Source organism: Nanorana parkeri, unplaced genomic scaffold (assembly GCF_000935625.1).
Source record: "Nanorana parkeri isolate BGI_ZX_2015 unplaced genomic scaffold, ASM93562v1 scaffold8, whole genome shotgun sequence".
In the NCBI taxonomy this organism is placed as follows: Eukaryota; Metazoa; Chordata; class Amphibia; order Anura; family Dicroglossidae; genus Nanorana; species Nanorana parkeri.
Genome location: NW_017306276.1, coordinates 2,489,462 through 2,507,367, shown reverse-complemented (window position 1 = coordinate 2,507,367; position 17,906 = coordinate 2,489,462). Strand labels below are relative to the sequence as shown.

Sequence of the window (17,906 nt, the reverse complement as noted above, 5' to 3'; positions counted from 1 at the left end):
CATTGTATTGTGTAGTATATTATTGTATAGTATAACATTGTATTGTGTAGTATATTTTTATATAGTATAACATTGTACAGCACAGTATTGATTACCATTACCATAGTATACCATTGTATAGTATGGTATAGTATAACACTGTTTTGTATAGTATAACACAGTATAGTATAGTATACTATAGCATTGTATAGTATGGTATGGTATAGTATAGTATAGTATAACATTGTATTGTATAGTATATTATAGGTATAGTATAACATTGTATAATATAGTATAGTATAACATTGTACAGTATAGTATAACATTGTCTAGTATTGTATAGTATAGTACAGTATAGTATTGTATAGTATAGTATTGTATAACATTGTATAGTATAGTATAACATTGTGTAGTATAGTCTAGTAAAGTATAGCATCGTATAGTATATAATTGTATAGTATAGCATTGTATAGTATAGTATAGTATATTATAACATTGTATAGTATAGTATAGTATATTATTGTATAGTATAGTGTAACATTTTACAGTATAGTATAGTATGAGATTGTATAGTAAGGTACAGCATTGTATAGTATAGTATAGTACTGTATAGTATTGTATTGTATAGTATAGTATAACATAGTATAGTATAGTATTGTATTGCATAGTATAGTATAACATTGTATAGTATGGTATAGCATTATATACTATTGTATAGTACACAGGGTTTTATCATAATTTTTTGATCTGACATTTTTACAAAATTATGCCTCATTTTATATTGTAATAAATGTAGAGATTGTTAGATTAGCCACTGATGTAAATTGGATACTACAACAACTCAGCCTAACTATTTAACACCTCTTAGCATCACATATTAGACACACAGTGAGCACTTTGTTAGCAGTATGTCTGTCAACTTATAGACTTGCATTGTGTAAAGGAGCGGCGCAGCACAACCACCACAGCACTGCAAAGCAGGACACAGATCCTGAGTATGTAATCAGCACATATGGCTTTTTAAACATATCTATATGATATTATTATTATAATTCATAGTATAACCTATACATGGGTTTTATGCATTTTAAACCTGTTGTTAGGAGTATTTATATCATGATGGTGTCTTTACATGTACAGTAAATCTAAAATAAAGTTTGAAACAGCTATACGTTCCCTTTAAATGTAAACTCCGGACAGGCGAGTAAGTAAGTAAGCAAGTCATTGGTATGTTTATTATCTGCCTGTAGTTCAGCTTTAAGAGGAAAGTGCTTGAATAGCACAGTAAGACTGGGCACACAGCTTACAACCATCGCAAGACTTTTGTCTTGCGATGGTTGTAAGGTACTTAAAAAAACGTACGATCTGCCTATGTTGCATAGGCAGATCGTACTTGCGATGATCGCAAGCCACGCCCCCTGAGGGGCGGGCTTCCGATGACCGCAATGCCGAACGGGCAGTGTGCGCTTGCGCACACGGGCCCGTGCGGCTGTTATCGTACGGACATGCCACAAACCCGCCGAACATCGTACGATGCTCAGCGGGTTTTCAAACATGTCCGTAAGTTTAAAGTCGTGCGACCTTACAGTAGTAGAGCAGTAGAAAGGCATCATGGCACACTCACAAACTAGCATGTAAAACAACTAGTCTCACCACTAAGGACAATGACTATGACAATGACTATCCGCACTATAAGAGGTGCCTTGGCGCGGCAGTGCGGCTTACACATCCTTTGCAGAAGACGTGTATCCACACCTCTGTCATTGTCCTTAGTGGTGAGACAAGTTGTTTTACATGCTAGTTTGTGAGTGTGCCATGATGCCTTTCTACTGTTCTACTGTTCAAAGCCCATTTCGTGTGCACCTTACTGTACAACTGGTAATTGTTGAGTGCGTTTGTCGTTTGTTTTGCCTTACAGTAGTAGAGGTCGCACGGCTTCCACACACCTTACGATCATCGTACGATCGCGGGATTTCCCGCGATTATCGTACGATAATCGTAAGGTGTGTGGGGACCCTAAGACAGATCTTGCCGGGTAGTGAGCTTGCCTCGGTATGGTGATATAAACAGCTTTTATTACGTATGTTCAAGGTCATCTGTACACATAAAATAATTGAATGACACTGTTTTCAGGCAGTAAACTGTGGATGGCCCTTGTTACGGTACCTGTTATCAGTGCTAGAATTACTGTCATTTCCTATTGCATAGAGCAATACATCTACCCTAGAGCTATTTTCCAGGGTGCATGTTTGCAAAAAGTCATAAAGAACAACTATGAGTAGCTAAGATGCCACATTCCAGATGACAGGAAACTGACATGATGAACACAGATTTATATATAAACATAGATAAAACCAAATTAAAGGGAACAATTCAGAAATAACAGAACACTTGGGTACACAGCAGGTCTTTAATAACCCACCTGTCCATAACCCATGGTATCAGGAGCAGAGTCCTGCCATGAGCTAAGCTGCACAAGGTGAGGAGCTAAGAAGAGAGACGGGGGGTGAGCAGTGTAGGAAGAAGGATGCAGAGGGTGCAGAAGTTAACATTGTTAAAAGAGTGTGGCAACCTGCAAACTAGGGATGCACTGATACCGTTTTTTTCGGTATCGAGTACAAGCACCAATATTTTTTTCAGTACTCGCCGATACCGAGTACCGTTACCTTGTCATCATGAAGTCAGGCGGCGGATCATGACCCATCGCCCGGCTTCCTGATTGCCTGTGTGTGCTGTATATACTGTATGTACTACATATACATTACACACATCCAGTACACTATAGCAATAGATTTACAGCCAGCCCTGTCCCAGCTTCCCTCACTCACAGTTTCACTCCGATCCCTGGTGCCTCTCGTAGTCGGCACTGGGCAGGATCGCTGCATCGCGTCTCCGTGCTCAGCTTGTGGAAGACGCTCACAATTCTGCCCTGCTAACATGAATAGGCTAAATCATGATCCATAGTACATATACAGCACACACGTCCAGTACACTGCAGTGATAGAGTTACAATTATCCCCTGCTAACATGAATAGGTTAAATCATGATGCATAGTACATATACAGCACACACGTCCAGTACACTGCAGTGATAGAGTTACAATTATCCCCTGCTAACATGAATAGGTTAAATCATGATGCATAGTACATATACAGCACACACGTCCAGTACACTGCAGTGATAGAGTTACAATTATCCCCTGCTAACATGAATAGGTTAAATCATGATGCATAGTACATATACAGCACACACGTCCAGTACACTGCAGTGATAGAGTTACAATTATCCCCTGCTAACATGAATAGGTTAAATCATGATCCATAGTACATAATATGTACATAACATGTAGTTGTACTATGGATCATTTAACCCCTTCATATTAGCAGTGCAGAATTGTAAATCTACTGCTGCAGTGCATTCTATATGTAGGACATATACAGTACTACATATACATATACAGTAGACTGCACTGCAGCAGTAGATAGTTTTTTGTGTGAGCAAGAACAAAGCCCAGTCCCCGTCTTACTCACTGTTGCCTCGATCGTGGTGCCACACACATGAGGACGTCGTCGACGCTCAGCTGGAGAGGAGCGTCACTGCTGCTCCGGTGGTCGGCGCTCCAGTTTGGGTCCTAATTTAGGTGGCCGTCGACTGCCTGGAGCGCCGCCCACCGAAGCAGCAGTGACGTGACGCGGTAAGTAAAAAAAAAAACACATAGCGCAAGCTTCGGCGCTTTGTATTATGGCATTTTGACATGTACAAGTACTTTTCAAAATGCCCTGTATTGGTCCCGATACCGATGCTTGTATCGGTATCGGGACATCCCTAGTTAGTAGTACAAGCTTTTAGTACATTACATGTTTGATGAGAGATTCCCTTCATGGGGGAATAAAACTTCTGACAGCCAGGATTGTCTTCTTTTAGGCCCCTTCCACTCCTCCCTAGTACTTTGTGACTAATTACCTACTATATGCTGTATTTTGTGCCTTAATTTGTGTTGCGTTATTCATTTTCAATCGCCTGCCAACGCACCACAATTCACAAAAAATGGCCATTTACCTTTTTTTTATGCAGCAAACCACAATACACACATGCACAAAATTAATGGCACTGTGTATTACCGCGCTTTGTGGTAGTAAGCAGCAGGGAGGTATGGTCAGGGGAGGCAGAGCTTCACCTAGTATTATGGCGGAAAAAGCTGTCAGATTCAAATCTAAAGCCGACAGCTTTTTCTCCATTCATATTGGCTTGTAACAGGTTACACAGCAGGGAAAGCCTCCCCTCTATGTAACCTGTCATGGACGGAGTGCTGCCTGTTAATTACAGGCAGCGCTGCATCCGGCTTCTGACAGGTAGTTAAGTTACGCAGCAGCGGGCTTCACCACTGCTTGTGTAACCTAACTAGTGAGGCAAGAGCTGTCACAGAATCTACTCTTTATTAGATGCGTGAGCTCTGTGGATGGTTTGGACCAATGGCAAAGCGCCATTGGTCCAAGCTGTGCAATCAAAAAAGTAAAAAAAAACACTGAGGCCATTGATCTCGATGCCTCAGCAGTGACGAGCAAGTGAGGGACAGCGAGGCTCCTCCCTGTCTGCTTCCTTCCTCCTCCCTCCCTTCTTCACACTAGCTGGGTGTGGCTTTGGCAGGATGTGGGTGGGGCTCTGGTGTGCTTGGGGGCGGGGGGGCTGGGTGTGCTGGGAGCGGGGCTGGGGAATGCCTCACTAAGAAGCGAAGGTACCGCACGTCACTGGTAAGCAGCACAGTGGTGTAGTGGTTAGAACTTCTGCCTTGCAGCACTGCGGTGTACCTGTTTCAAATCCTTCTATATGCAAGGAGTTTGCATCTTCTCCCTGTGCTGCGTGGGTTTCCTCCAGGTACTCCGGTTTCTTCCCACATTCCAAAGACATGCTGGAAGTTTTATTGGCTCCTTTCTAAATTGGCCCCCATATGTATGCATGTGGGATAGGGAACTTAGATTGTAAGCTCCTTGAGGGCAGGGACTGATGTGAATGTGCAACTATGTACAGCGTTGCCGCTATAGAATAAATAATAGTGGGTAAACATGTGAAGTCAGCCTTATTAGTCACACACATAATGATTTCTTATAGCCGCACCCCCCTTTTATCTAAAGGAAAACTATACTAAAACACACACAGAGGCTCCCATTGCCTACCTTAGTCTGCAAAATGATAGTTACCTGGCAGCATACCTCCAAACCGTCCTGGATTCCATAGGATTGTCCCGAGATTTCAACAAAATTCCGGCATCCTGTGGTTCTGGGCTGTATCCTGGAGCTAAGTGCCCAGATGTAAACCCTTCCCTGACACCTCACTCCACAGATACTAACCCTTCCCTGACAACCTCACAATGCCCAGATTACAGTGACTGCAGAGGTGTGTGTGGGGTTTATAGCTGTATGGTAGTGACTGTAAAGGGGGTACATTGGTGGCGGGACATTGGTGGGGGAGGTGTACTGGGGGAGAAGTGCTGACAGAGGGATGTGGGGTACATTAGAGGCAGAGGTGTGGTGAAGGGACATTAGTGGCAGACGTTTGGTGGTGGGAACATTAGTGGCAGAGGTGTAGTGGGGGGACATTAGTGGCAGAGCTGTGGTGAAGGGATATTAGTGAAAGAATTGCAATGTGGGGACATTGCTGACAGAGGTGTGGTGAGGAGACATTAGTGGCAGAAGTGTGGTGGGGGAACATTTCTGACAGAGGTGTGGTGAGGGGGCATTAGTGGCAGAAGTGTGGTGGAGGGACATTGCAGGACAGAGGTGTGGTGGGGAAACATTAGTGGCAGAAGTGTGGTGGGGGGACATTGCAAGACAGAGGTGCGGTGGGAAAACATTATAGGAAGAAGTGTTTTAGGAGGGGCATTGCTGGCAGAGGTGTGCTGAGGGGTAGAGTGTCATCAGACATGCACCAATTTGTTGAACACAGTGCATCATAACAAAAACTAGTGCATTACGGGGCATTGTGGTGTGCTGCAGTGCAGGTGCGTTGCAGCAACACACGTAATGTGCATTATGGCAATGCCCTAGTGTGCACTACTGTGCACTTACTGTATGTCAGTGTCTGGAAAGGGGGAAGTAGAGTTATTCCTTTTACCACCAGTACCCCAGGAGACAGGTTTCTTCCTCCCACTGATGCAGGTGCTGGGAGGGGGGAGGGTTTCTTCTCACTGATGTAGATGATGTGATTTAGCTTGAAACAGGCCCTCACAGACCTCTGTAGCTGAAAGTACTGTGGAGTAATTAATCGTCAAAGTTTACAGCAGAAGCACTGAGGTTGTTCAACCCTGTTCTCTCTACAGCACAGCTCCCCTTGCTCCCCTCTCCCAGCTGCCACTTAGACTTCTAATCTCTAATATATACACAGAACAGAAGCAGAATATGGTGAGATGCCAACTTGAATAATTTCAGTGCTTCTGCTGTGAAGTTGGATGAAGTGCTCCTTAGTGCCCGCAGCTACAGAGGTCATTGAGGACTCATTTTAAACACTATGTACTGCTTGTCACATCTATATAAATAGTTGAACTTCCATACGTTGGTCATAGGTTTAGCTTATGGCAACAGTTGCAGAAGCCTCATTTTGTTCGGTTTGTGTAGTTTCAAATAAGAGCACTTGTCCCTGACTGATTTGATCATTTGCTTAGCTAGTTAATCTGCAAAGGCAGCCTTGTATGTCGCAGTAACACAGAGTTTAACACATTCCACCACAAGTATGCTAAGACGATTAATTGATTTTTCCTTATTTTCCATGAACACAATAAAGAGACAAGTTGAGTCTGGTTATAGTTTTTGATAAACAGGGTACCCGTCATCCTGGCTTATAAACCTGTATGTTGTGAGTATATGCTTGAGGAAAGAGTTCTCACAGCTCTGTTCACATCCTAATTGTTTTGGTGCATAAAGAATACTTTGCAGTCTATTCATTTTATGTTTTGGGATTCATCAGTTTATAAAAGTAAGAGGAAATCTCCATTTAAGACAAAAAATGCCAACCTCCTTTAAAAGGGTGACAATATTTTAGAGGTAGTTAAGGAGACTATGTGCCACTGCCCAGCCTCCTACCTGCTCTATGGCTTATTACTGAACATAATTCCTCTGGTTACCCAGAACCCTCAATTTTGTCAGGACCCAAAACCAATTCCTGCCAAACCATTCCTGCCATGATCTTAACCCTTGCATTGGGGCTACCCCCCGCGCTGCAAGGGTTAAGGGTGCACCTTTTCGTCATGGAGCAAAAATAACAAAGTTATTCCCACCTGATGAAAAACAGCAAGCTATTGCATTAGGAGTAATGGACAGTGTGTGGTGAACTACCAGCTGCAACAATGTATGGTGATAACCCGTGTAAATCTATTGCTAATATGTTGCGCTAGGTCCTAATTACGATTCACATTATGAATTATGTAACAACATTAATTCTCCTCCAACGAGTGTGGTTGTGAATAAATGAAATAAATAGTATAAAAGGTGGATTGTGTCTTAAATCATTACTATTGTGCAAAATTTCAAAATTATATTATGTTTGATATTCGTGATCGTAGTTCAGCCTTATAAACATCTATAAACGTCAATACTAAAGTGCAATTATTTGAAAATGGGCTAGAACAGGGTCACTCATAAGCATAGATAACCTGAGTACCCTGGTGGGTATGTCCGAGCAGTCCTCTTCTATATATCAAACATAATATAATTTTGAAATTTTGCACAATACTTATGATTTAAGACACAATCCACCTTTTATACTATTTATTTATATTTATTTATACAATCTTTATATACAAGATTATTTATATTTTTTTTATAGAATATATAACATTTTCAATCAAATTCAAATATATTCATTTATTTATTTATTCACAACCACACTCGTTGGAGGAGAATTCATGTTGTTACATAATTCATAATGTGATTGGTAATTAGGACCTAGTGCAACATATTAGCAATAGATTTATACACACCTGAACCTCGGAGCCAGCTTGCTCTTGGACCGGTCCTTCCTGCCTCTCTCCTCCTCTGCTCCAGCGGTCTAAGGCCCTTCGAGTCATCGCGTCTAATACAGTGTAGAGGATGTGAGGACGCCGAGGGACATTCCATCGGACCAGGGTAGCAGCCAGCCGGTTCCAAGGTTTAGGTGAGTATAACTTTGTTATTTTTGCTCCTAGATGAAAACAAGCACTTAACCCTTGAAGCGCAGGGGAGCGCCATTGCAAAGATTGTTTTTACCTGGAGTTTTTCTTTAACGTTTATTAAACGCTATTTTTTTTCTATTTTGGAGGAGAGAATGGTTAATGAGTATTATCACAATTGTAGTCAAATTTGAGAAACCCCATTCACATAGCATACCTAAAAATATCTGTTTAAAAATCACAATACATTTGCTTAGAAAAGTATTTTCATTTTAGTTGAGAAAAAAAAAGTCAATGCCCTCTGGGTGATCTGTGTACAATAAAATGATTTTAACAAACTTATTTGCAGATTTCTGTTTCTGTTCTGAAGAAATAGCTGTATGTTTCTCTATGGCCTTTGTCCCATAGCTAGGGAAGGGGCAATAAAACTGTGCGGTTGATGTGCATTTTTACCACCCCCATCCACCCACTGCAATGGTATCACTGCGGCCCCACAATGCTGTATTTACTGCCACAGTGCATCGCAGCAAAAAATATACAGCACTTGTCAAACAATTGAAATGAATGGGAAATAAATGGGAACGGTATTTCAATAGAAAATCCCATTGGCATTAAAATAAACTCCCTGCATTCGGGAGGCGGTAGTATCACCTCCTGAATGCTGGGCAGCCACTGCTGAAAAGCCATGCTGAACACACTCTGGAAAGCGATCCACCACAGATCATTTTTCACAGGGCGGTGAAATCTGCAGCCATTCTGGTCAAGACCTACGTCCTTTTCAAACTGATTTCTGAATGGGAGGGTCTGGTTCATTATAACCACCTGGTGCACTTTCAGTGTTCTAATGAGAAACGTTTCAGTGTCTGCTTCCCTTTACAAGAAGTTAATTTTTAAGCAGTGCCTCCAGGGGCGTAGCAAAATCTTGTATGGGGCCCTGTAATTTCTAGATAAGTCCACCTGATAACCCAAACAGCCCACCTGAGGGTGACCCTGCAGACCCCACCATAGACGCTCTATGGTGAGCTCTGCAGGGTCTCAGGTGGGCGGTCAAGCTCCTCTGTCCGACTCCTTCTCCTCCACGATTGCTTGCGGGCCCCGCCTCCTCCGTCACTGGGCCCCACTTCCTCGATCGCCGGGCCCGCCTCCCCATCGCTAAGACCTGCCTCCTCGATCGCTGGGCCCCACCTCCTCCATCGCTGCCGACGACGGGCCCAGCCACCTCCCCCGAAGCTACTGGTTGTCATCGACTCAGCAGCTGTGAGGAGGTACGCGCCGCTGCACATGTGAATGGCTGCGTGTTTCTCCTCACAGCTGCCAGTGACAGCCAGTAGCCTGAAATGCCATAGTGACCCAGGCGGCCCGCACGGCATCAGGGGGATGTCCTGGCTGGGCCCCCCTGTGCCCCGGGGCCACATAGCGGCTGCCTGGGTCGCTATGGTGATTGTTATGCCACTGAGTGCCTCATAAAAAATGAAATTTCTATTGCAGGGGATGCCTTGGACCACCATAAAATGAAGTTTAGTGCCCACCCTGAAGGAGCCGCTGGACTATGCCTGGTTCATCATCACTAGTCTGTCTAGGGGTATGATCTTCAGCCGCCTCCATTAACATTAACCTTCCTCTTCTACTGCCCACAAACTGATGTCCACTCCAGTAATGCTGAATAACGTTTATTAACATCTTCATACTGGGGAGAGATAGTATAGGGGTCCTAGACATCCAGGGTGTAACAGACATAGACTCCAGACTCACCAGACCTTTCTAGAATCTCAGTGTAGATCCACTAGGAGTACAGCAAATAGCAATTGGAGTAACAGATCAGCAGGAGATAAGTACAGATCCTCACCAAGAGAGACACTGGCCATGTCCCTAAAGTCCTTTAGAGTTCTAGGTAATTTCAAGAGCCATCCCTTGTTCTGGTTCTCCTCCTTTGGCAGCAACACAGAGCTCCTCCGTGTTGGAGGCCCCAGGCAAACACTTCCCTCACTCCAGCCTCTGCCGACCCCCAGGCCTCGGGCCTAGCCTGGGGGTTGGCTGGACAGCATCCAGCCTTAATCCATGGCTGGTCCTGGCTAGTCTGAGCACATGGCAAATTCCTCCAGTATATGCACCTATCCCAGCATGCACCACTGGTGATTGGCTGCTATACCGTACATACACTACAGTGCCTCTCTTTGGCTGTCCCACAATACACTGGAGTCACACTCCACCCAGAGGGGTTACAGACAATGCCAGACACCTGGAATTAAACAGATAACCTCCATATTAATCCAGCCAAGCTGAGTACAGCCCTGGCAATCACTAAGGGGGTTATTCACAAAAGGGTGAAGAGTTTGGAGAAGGCAGGAGAAGTGAACAATCATGGACAACATAGCTGAACCGGAAAGTGAGCTGAACTGGAGAACTTTTCCAAATCAGCTATTTTGTCCTAGATTGTTCACTTCTCCTGCCCTCTCCAAACTCTTCACCCTTTGTGAATAACCCTGTAAATGTTGTGAGGATTAGCTTCAAATGGTAGCGCATTAAGTATACTTCCACTCGTAAACAACTTTTTTTTAGGGAGTCCTGCCCACTTTTATTTAAACGGTCACATAAGTTTTTCCCTCACAGGGGTTCCTCCAACAGGTTAAACACAAAATGTTGCTTTTCCCTTCAGCAATATAACATTTGCTACATCTCACTGACTTCAGGTTGTCTTTTTCTACAAAACCTTTCCCACAAAGGCTGTCTCAAACACCCTTGCCACGCAGGCTGGTTTTCACCACACAGGTGATCCGCTGCCCCCAGTCTGCCAGACACAAAGACTGGTTCTAGGGTGGGGGCCCCTTCCTTAGGAGGCTGGGAGTTTTTGTAGAGGTCTTAACAAGCCAGCTAGCTTCAGCTGAGCTTGTTACCTCCAAGCCTCCAGCCCTTCCCCCTAGAGGACAAGTCTTTAGTATAACCCCTGAACCTGGCATATACATCTCTTGCATTCTGGCTAGACCCAGACATTTTTATCAGCCTGCTGCCACAATGTCTAGTAGCCACCTCACAGAAGGTAATGGGGCTACAGAAGCATGCATAAATGCAGGAATAAATGGCATCATCGTTTGACTACGGCCGCCCCCCAGGAAGGTGCCGCCCTAGGCAAACGCCTACTTTGCCTCGCGGTAAATACGCCCCTGCATCAGATCTTCCTGCAGAAATCCATGAGCTATAGAGATGGGGTTGATAGGATTGATTTACTAAAGCAAATAAACTGTTCATTTTGCAGGGGAATTTTCCCTTAGCTTAGTGAATATGGTAAAGCTCTACTGATTTCCATCATCCAATTATGTGGAAAATAAAATACTATTTTTTATTTCCCTTGCATCTGATTGGATATTCTTTGCAACGTGAATTTTCACAACAACATTCACTAAGCTAAATGGAAAATTCCTCTGCAAAGTGAACAGCCTATTTGCCTTTAGTAAAGCAACCCCCATAATGTATATGATCATCATTTACACAAAGTAGGAATGTCACTAAGCCCCCCTCCCCATCAATTGAGAATGGCAACCAGATGGAGCCGGTGGGCGGAGCCTCAGGCCGCCCCGTCGTGATTGGACGGCGGCGGACCGTAGTGTGCGGCCGCCGGACACCCTACACCGGCGCCCGCAACTTCCCCACAAGGTCACCGCTGCCGCCCCTCTGCGCTCTGCCGCCCCGAGGCCGGGCCTCGGTGACCTTGTGGGAAATCCGGGCCTGGTCCTAATGGTCACTGATGAGTGTTGTATGACATGCATACATGTGTGATTCTCAGAATGTAGCGTGACCTCTTACATTCATTGTACTCTATCATACAAATATCTCCTTTATCAGCCATTTGTTCCTAATGGGTTCAGATTGCTTTTTATTGATGTTTTAATGCCTTGACCTTCTAATAAAAATCTGCCTTCAGAATGAGATCAAAGTCATGGCTTCATTATCTCTTCTTGATAATTCTTCAGAGGTGATAAGTGTTTCTTGCTGCTGATTAAAATAACATATGTGATTAGATTCAAAAGCCTTAAATGACCCTGCTAGTCTCTGTCCATATCTGCAAATCCAACTCTGCTCTGTTTCAGGGTGAAACGAGCCCCTGCTCGCTCTGTTCCACTCTCCCGGCACTCCTCTGCTACTACTGGATCAGACCGCAACGTCTGATTTTCCGGTCGTCCGATGCTCCGGTATTCGAACTACAGCTATGTGCCGTTTGAATCCAGTTGTAATAGCTCAGAACAAACACCAGGCAGGCTGTATGTAAGTTCAAACAGGAATCTCCTTTATTGGATGCACACAACACACTTTTATACATAGCAGTTTGAACACTCCGCCCAAACAACCACCTCCCTATTGGTCAATTGTAAAGTACCCTCTAGTCTTCACTTGGGTCCTCTTGGCCAAGCAAATGAGGACTTGAAACAGGGTCAGCAGGGATTGGTCCGATAGCTTGAATGGGAGGGATGATATGTGTAATGACACAGAGACGTCCCAGGAGATAATTAAATTGCATAAGCAACAAACAGTCAAACACAGAGTGATCCAAACATAAGACCTGATTCAATAATTGTTTATGCATTCACGGGCGTGGTGTGGATTATAAAAGTTGGAAGATATATCCTCACATGTTTCAAGGACTTTATTGCATCAAGAAGTAATGGACTTCACATATGAATATGTAGATTAAGAGGGAGTTGTACATCACTTGTGAGATTTAACATAGGATGTTCTATATGTACACATTCTATGAGATGTACTAGCACATCTTTTTTTTTTCTTCTATGTTTATTATGGTTTATAGTGTCTAGACCATTGGACCTAGAGTTTTTTCTTACTATCATCAGCACAGGCATTGTGCAACATAGGTGTTGTGTATTACAGAAAATTGTTTATCACTTTGCGACAATTTCACAATTCATACTTTTTTTTCCTTCACATTATAGGAATATTTTTTGAGTTTGTGAAGCACAGTGCCATTTTCTTTTTTCCTATTTTGGATGTACTCACCTATTAAGCACAGATGCTTTTAGAGTGCTATTTGATACCTAGCGCAGTTTTATTCTATCTAACAGTATATATGAACTGTCTTACCTATTAAAAAAATTGTAATTCTGTTCATCCACTCTTGTGACCTACTGTAGGCACCCCTGCTATATATAGTTACATAGTATTTGAGGTTGAATAAAGACATATGCCCATCAAGTCCAACCTATTTGTGTATGTGTATGGTCCTATTGGTGTGTAGTATGTTTAGGTCCCTGTGTGTTCTCAATCTTAAGAGTACTTGTACCCCTGTATATTACAATCCCTGAGAAAATCGTCCAATCGCCTCTTGAATGATTGCACACTCTCAGACGAAATCACAGCACGTGGCAGCGAGTTCCAGACCTTGACTGATCTAATAATAAGAAGCCCCTTGTGCTGAAAATTTTTCTCCACCAATTTTAAGTGGTGGCCTCTCGTTGTTGTCATGGAGTTAATTGTAAAAAGTTACTGCTAATGTTACTATCCCCGGTAAACATTTTATACATGAAAATCATCGTAAATCGCTGATGACAGAGGGGAAGGAGCTCTCTCTCTCTCTTCAGCATTTACTACAAATCGGAAAGTCCATATCGTTTTAGTATGTCAGTGTCAGCAGGGAGAGAGAGAGAGGGGGGGAAGGAGCCCGGCTGGCACACGGGGACGTGCAGGTAAGGAGAGAGCTGCTGCGCATGTCCATATATTCGTGGACGTGCAGCAGCTCTCAAGAATCACTGTCAATCATCAGCGGGGAGGATCCCGTCGGGATGCCTTCTCATTGCGGTGCTTAGCCCCGCCCACCACCTTAAATAAGGTTTTACAGCCTTACTGTGCATTTTGGCTAATTACAGTAAATTACATTATTTACTTATTTAGCCTAAGGAATGCATTCATAAAAAAAAGATAGAACCCCATAGTTCTCCTTTAATGTATTGCCTGGCCAAAACAAACATCACACACTCTAAAATTTAGTTGGACCCCCTTTAGCTTTGATTACGGCATGCATTTGCCGTGGCCTTTTTTAAATAAGCTTATGCAATTTCACAATATTTATTTCCGTCAAGAGCTGCATTCTTTTTTCACCAAGATCTTTTGCAGTGATAATGAGAGAGTCAGACCACTGTGTAAAGTCTTCTTCATCACCTAAAGATTCTCAGTGGGATTAAGGGCTGGACTCTGTGGTGGCCAATCCATGTGCGAAAATTATGTATCATTTGGTCCCTGAACCACTCTTCCACTCTTTTTGTGGCATAACGTTTCTGAACCTAGGCCTATTATCCAGTAGAAGGCTCTTACCAGATTGCTTAGCTAAACCCAAGTGGTGACTTTTTTTTTGGCCAGGCAGTGTACTTGCCAAGCAAACATGGTTGCAGTGCTATAGCTGTCCAGTAGATAATATATTAGTGTCTGGTGTCTAATGATATTTGGACCAGTTCTTCAGTAAATGTTCAGCTAAGTTTGGTTTGTAGGAAATGATTTGTCTTCTAAAAAAAAGAGCTGTGTCCATTTCAGTATACCAATATGTATGTACAAGGGTCCATTGGTGGATACACAGCTGTAATGGAGTGTGCACATTAACCTGTGCAAAGCATAAACTGTATGACATGCATTGCAAAGTAAGGTCCACATGGAAGGGCTTTGCACAGTACAAAAACAAACATTTACCAGTATAGTTACCAGCTAGCCTGCAACAAAAACAACGTCATCAAGGCCCATCTGTGTAGTGTGGTCCTAACTCTAATCTTTGAGAGCCTCCATCTTGGAGCATATATAACAGTATACAGTTGAGGACATGTATGCCCATTTAAAGAGGAATAGGCTAACTCCAGGCATACCCACCCTCATTTGATTAATTGCTATATACCAGGGTAGTGATTTAAAATTTAAAACTCAGCTCCCATGCTTGGAGATTTCAGCCTCAACATTTTCCTTGACAGCGTCTAGACGATCACAAAAGGTTACAGACACAACGCCATGCAGTTTGTAACAGATAAAAACACATTTGGCTAGGCGTCAAAGACTTGTTGTACATGCTGCACTTTGAACAGAATCCTTGTAAAAACTAAATCAAAATATGTGCTGGACTCACTACCATCGATCAAGTTAATGTTACACTGAGCTCTACTAAAATTTCCTTTTGTAAGACGAACATCAAGATTTACATATTCAGCTGTGCAATACATTGAGTATTTTGTAAACATCATTTGTTTTACTGTTCTTAGTAAGTATATTCATGTGAAAGTTGGTGAAATAATTTTTCAGCAAAACATTTTGTATTATATTGTGTATGTGTACACTAGAATTCATTTTAGTGTTTTTTCCCCTTAAAAATATCAATGACATAAACATTTGCACATATATCCTACAACATAAAAAATTGCAACTAACATTTTTTTATTCTACAGGGCTTTTGATTCTGAAAAATATATCATTATTTGGGGGTTTTAAAAGCTTTTCTAGCCACAAATTCAGTTTTTAATATGTGTGTTAAAAAAAAATAATTAACTGTAATTGGGTTTAAGTACTCCTGACAGGATAAAGCTGCATTTGCTAGTGGCAGGTATCCATGTCCAGCCAACAGTATTATCGTTTCCTGTTATCCATGTTAAAGTAAGTCGTCTCATCATATGTGCACAAGCATGCTTGAAGATGCTGGAGTAGCACCTGAAAGTTCACGGTTACCACAGTATGTAGAGTGGACTATACAGTGATTTTCAGCATCACCAGCCCTCGTGAGATCAAATACAGATACTTACATCAAGCCAAGCTGCACCAATGTAGGTTTCCTGTGCTGTGCATGACGATGATAAACCACTTTATCATGTCTATAGCCAGTTGTTGCCTTTACGCTTTACCACCAATAGATTGTAATAAATTATAAACTTGACACATAGGATAACCTGGTAATAAAACAGCTCTCTTTTTATAACAGGCTCATGCATCTGTGTGGCATCTCTACAACAAAGAATTCCGTTCCACGCAAAAAGGTCTGGTATCAATAGCACTGGCTTCTCATTGGATAGACCCAGACAAAGATAACATGTCAGAAGATAACGTTCGTGAATGTCGCAAGTCCCTAGATTTTGTGTTAGGATGGTTCGCAATGCCAATCTTTCTAGATGGTGATTATCCTCCGTCAATGAAGAGCAACCTTTCCTCCTTGCTGCCGGAGTTCACAGAGAAGGAGAAGAGGTTTAACAAAGGGACGGCTGATTTCTTTGCCCTGTCTTTTGGACCGGCCTTAAGTTTCCAGTTGTTGGATGTGGACATGATGTTCCGACAAACAGAATCTCTTAACCTTCGCAAGCTCTTATACTGGATAACTATGGAATACAACAAACCGCCAATATTTATTGTGGAGAATGGCTGGCTCCTCGCCGAAATCACAAAGCAAGAGGATGCAAAGTTTATGTATTATCTCAAGAAGTTTGTCATGGAAACTTTAAAGGGTAAAATTAAAGAAAGCCATAAAAAGCAATTCTCCAACAGATGATTTTATTAGAGGTTTTCTGCAGTTTTTGGAAATGTGTCACTTTTGTTTCATTCAACTTATTTTAACCACATTTGATGCCTATTGCAGTTTTTTTGTATCAAAGAAAAAAGTAAAAAAAAAACAAAAACCCTTTCATTAGTGGAATATACCTGACAACATATGCTGTTAGCACCAACCTTTAGTCTTATGATGTGTCAGTGCAGACTCACCCAATGCAACTTTCTCATGGTCACTATTTTCCATGTGTTTTATGCAGCAGTGTCATGACCTGATTGATGATAGGTTCCTGAGGCATAGGGCATTGCAGTGTGAGATTAAGTTGCAAGACATACCTATTAGAGATAGTCCTGGAGGGGGTCCTGAACTGTGCAGCACTGACAGATCATGAACAGAAATATATGCACTGATACTTGGTGCTGTTTGCTGTTAGCCATGTGCTGCATATGTTAGTTTGGTACATCATTGCCAGAGGTAAACTCTAGGTCTCTATAAGAAGAGTGCAACCTGAACAACAAAAAGCGTCTCATGTCCCAGAGTCAACTGAGCACAGTTTTAGTATAGTCTCCTCACAATAGGGATGAGCAGAGTAGTTGTAGCAAAATTAATTTTGCTGCAATTACTAGAGGCACCTTTACACTTAAAAGAGAACTAAAGCCAAACCTTGTAATTCCATTTATGCTGTAGGTGCATTTTTAAATGCTTTTTTTCAGACTGAATGTGCAACTTAAAAAGTAAAAGGGTCAGCATTTATTATTATTATTATTATTTTGTTGAAAGTATGAAATTATACTTGTTCCTTTCTCTTCCTTTTTTAGCCATTAGGACAGATGGAGTGAATGTCATTGGCTACACGGCCTGGTCTCTGATGGATGGATTTGAGTGGCACAGAGGGTACCTGATTCGCCGTGGATTGTTTTATGTGGATTTTAGAAGTCACAACAAAAAGCTGCTCCCTAAATCCTCGGCCTTATTTTATCAGCAGTTGATTAGGAAAAATGGATTCCCTCCACAACAAGAATATCAGCTAATTCAAGGAACCTTTCCCTGCAATTTTGCATGGGGAGTTACTGCATGCAGAATACACGTATGTCAGATCTTTTTACAGCCGACTGAAACAGTTACACATTAATTATTAGAATTGCACAGACTTGTCTGTTATCAGTTTCTACTTGTCCCTTTTTTAAGCTTAGCTTAATTAGTCTGTGAATGACGCTTTAGAAAACCTGGGGTCAGAGGTCATCTGACATCTTGATAGTTGCAACCTTGTTAATT

General features: G+C 42.3%; 1 protein-coding gene across 1 annotated transcript in view; it reads left to right on the top strand.

The window, feature by feature from the left end:
- Window positions 1–17,906, top strand: part of KL (klotho) — a 42,389-nt gene that overhangs the window by 14,717 nt on the left and 9,766 nt on the right. The window contains exons 2-3 of the mRNA XM_018554017.1: window positions 16,074–16,590; window positions 17,450–17,718. Coding sequence (XP_018409519.1) covers window positions 16,074–16,590; window positions 17,450–17,718 — 786 coding nt within the window. The remainder of the gene's footprint in view (window positions 1–16,073; window positions 16,591–17,449; window positions 17,719–17,906) is intronic.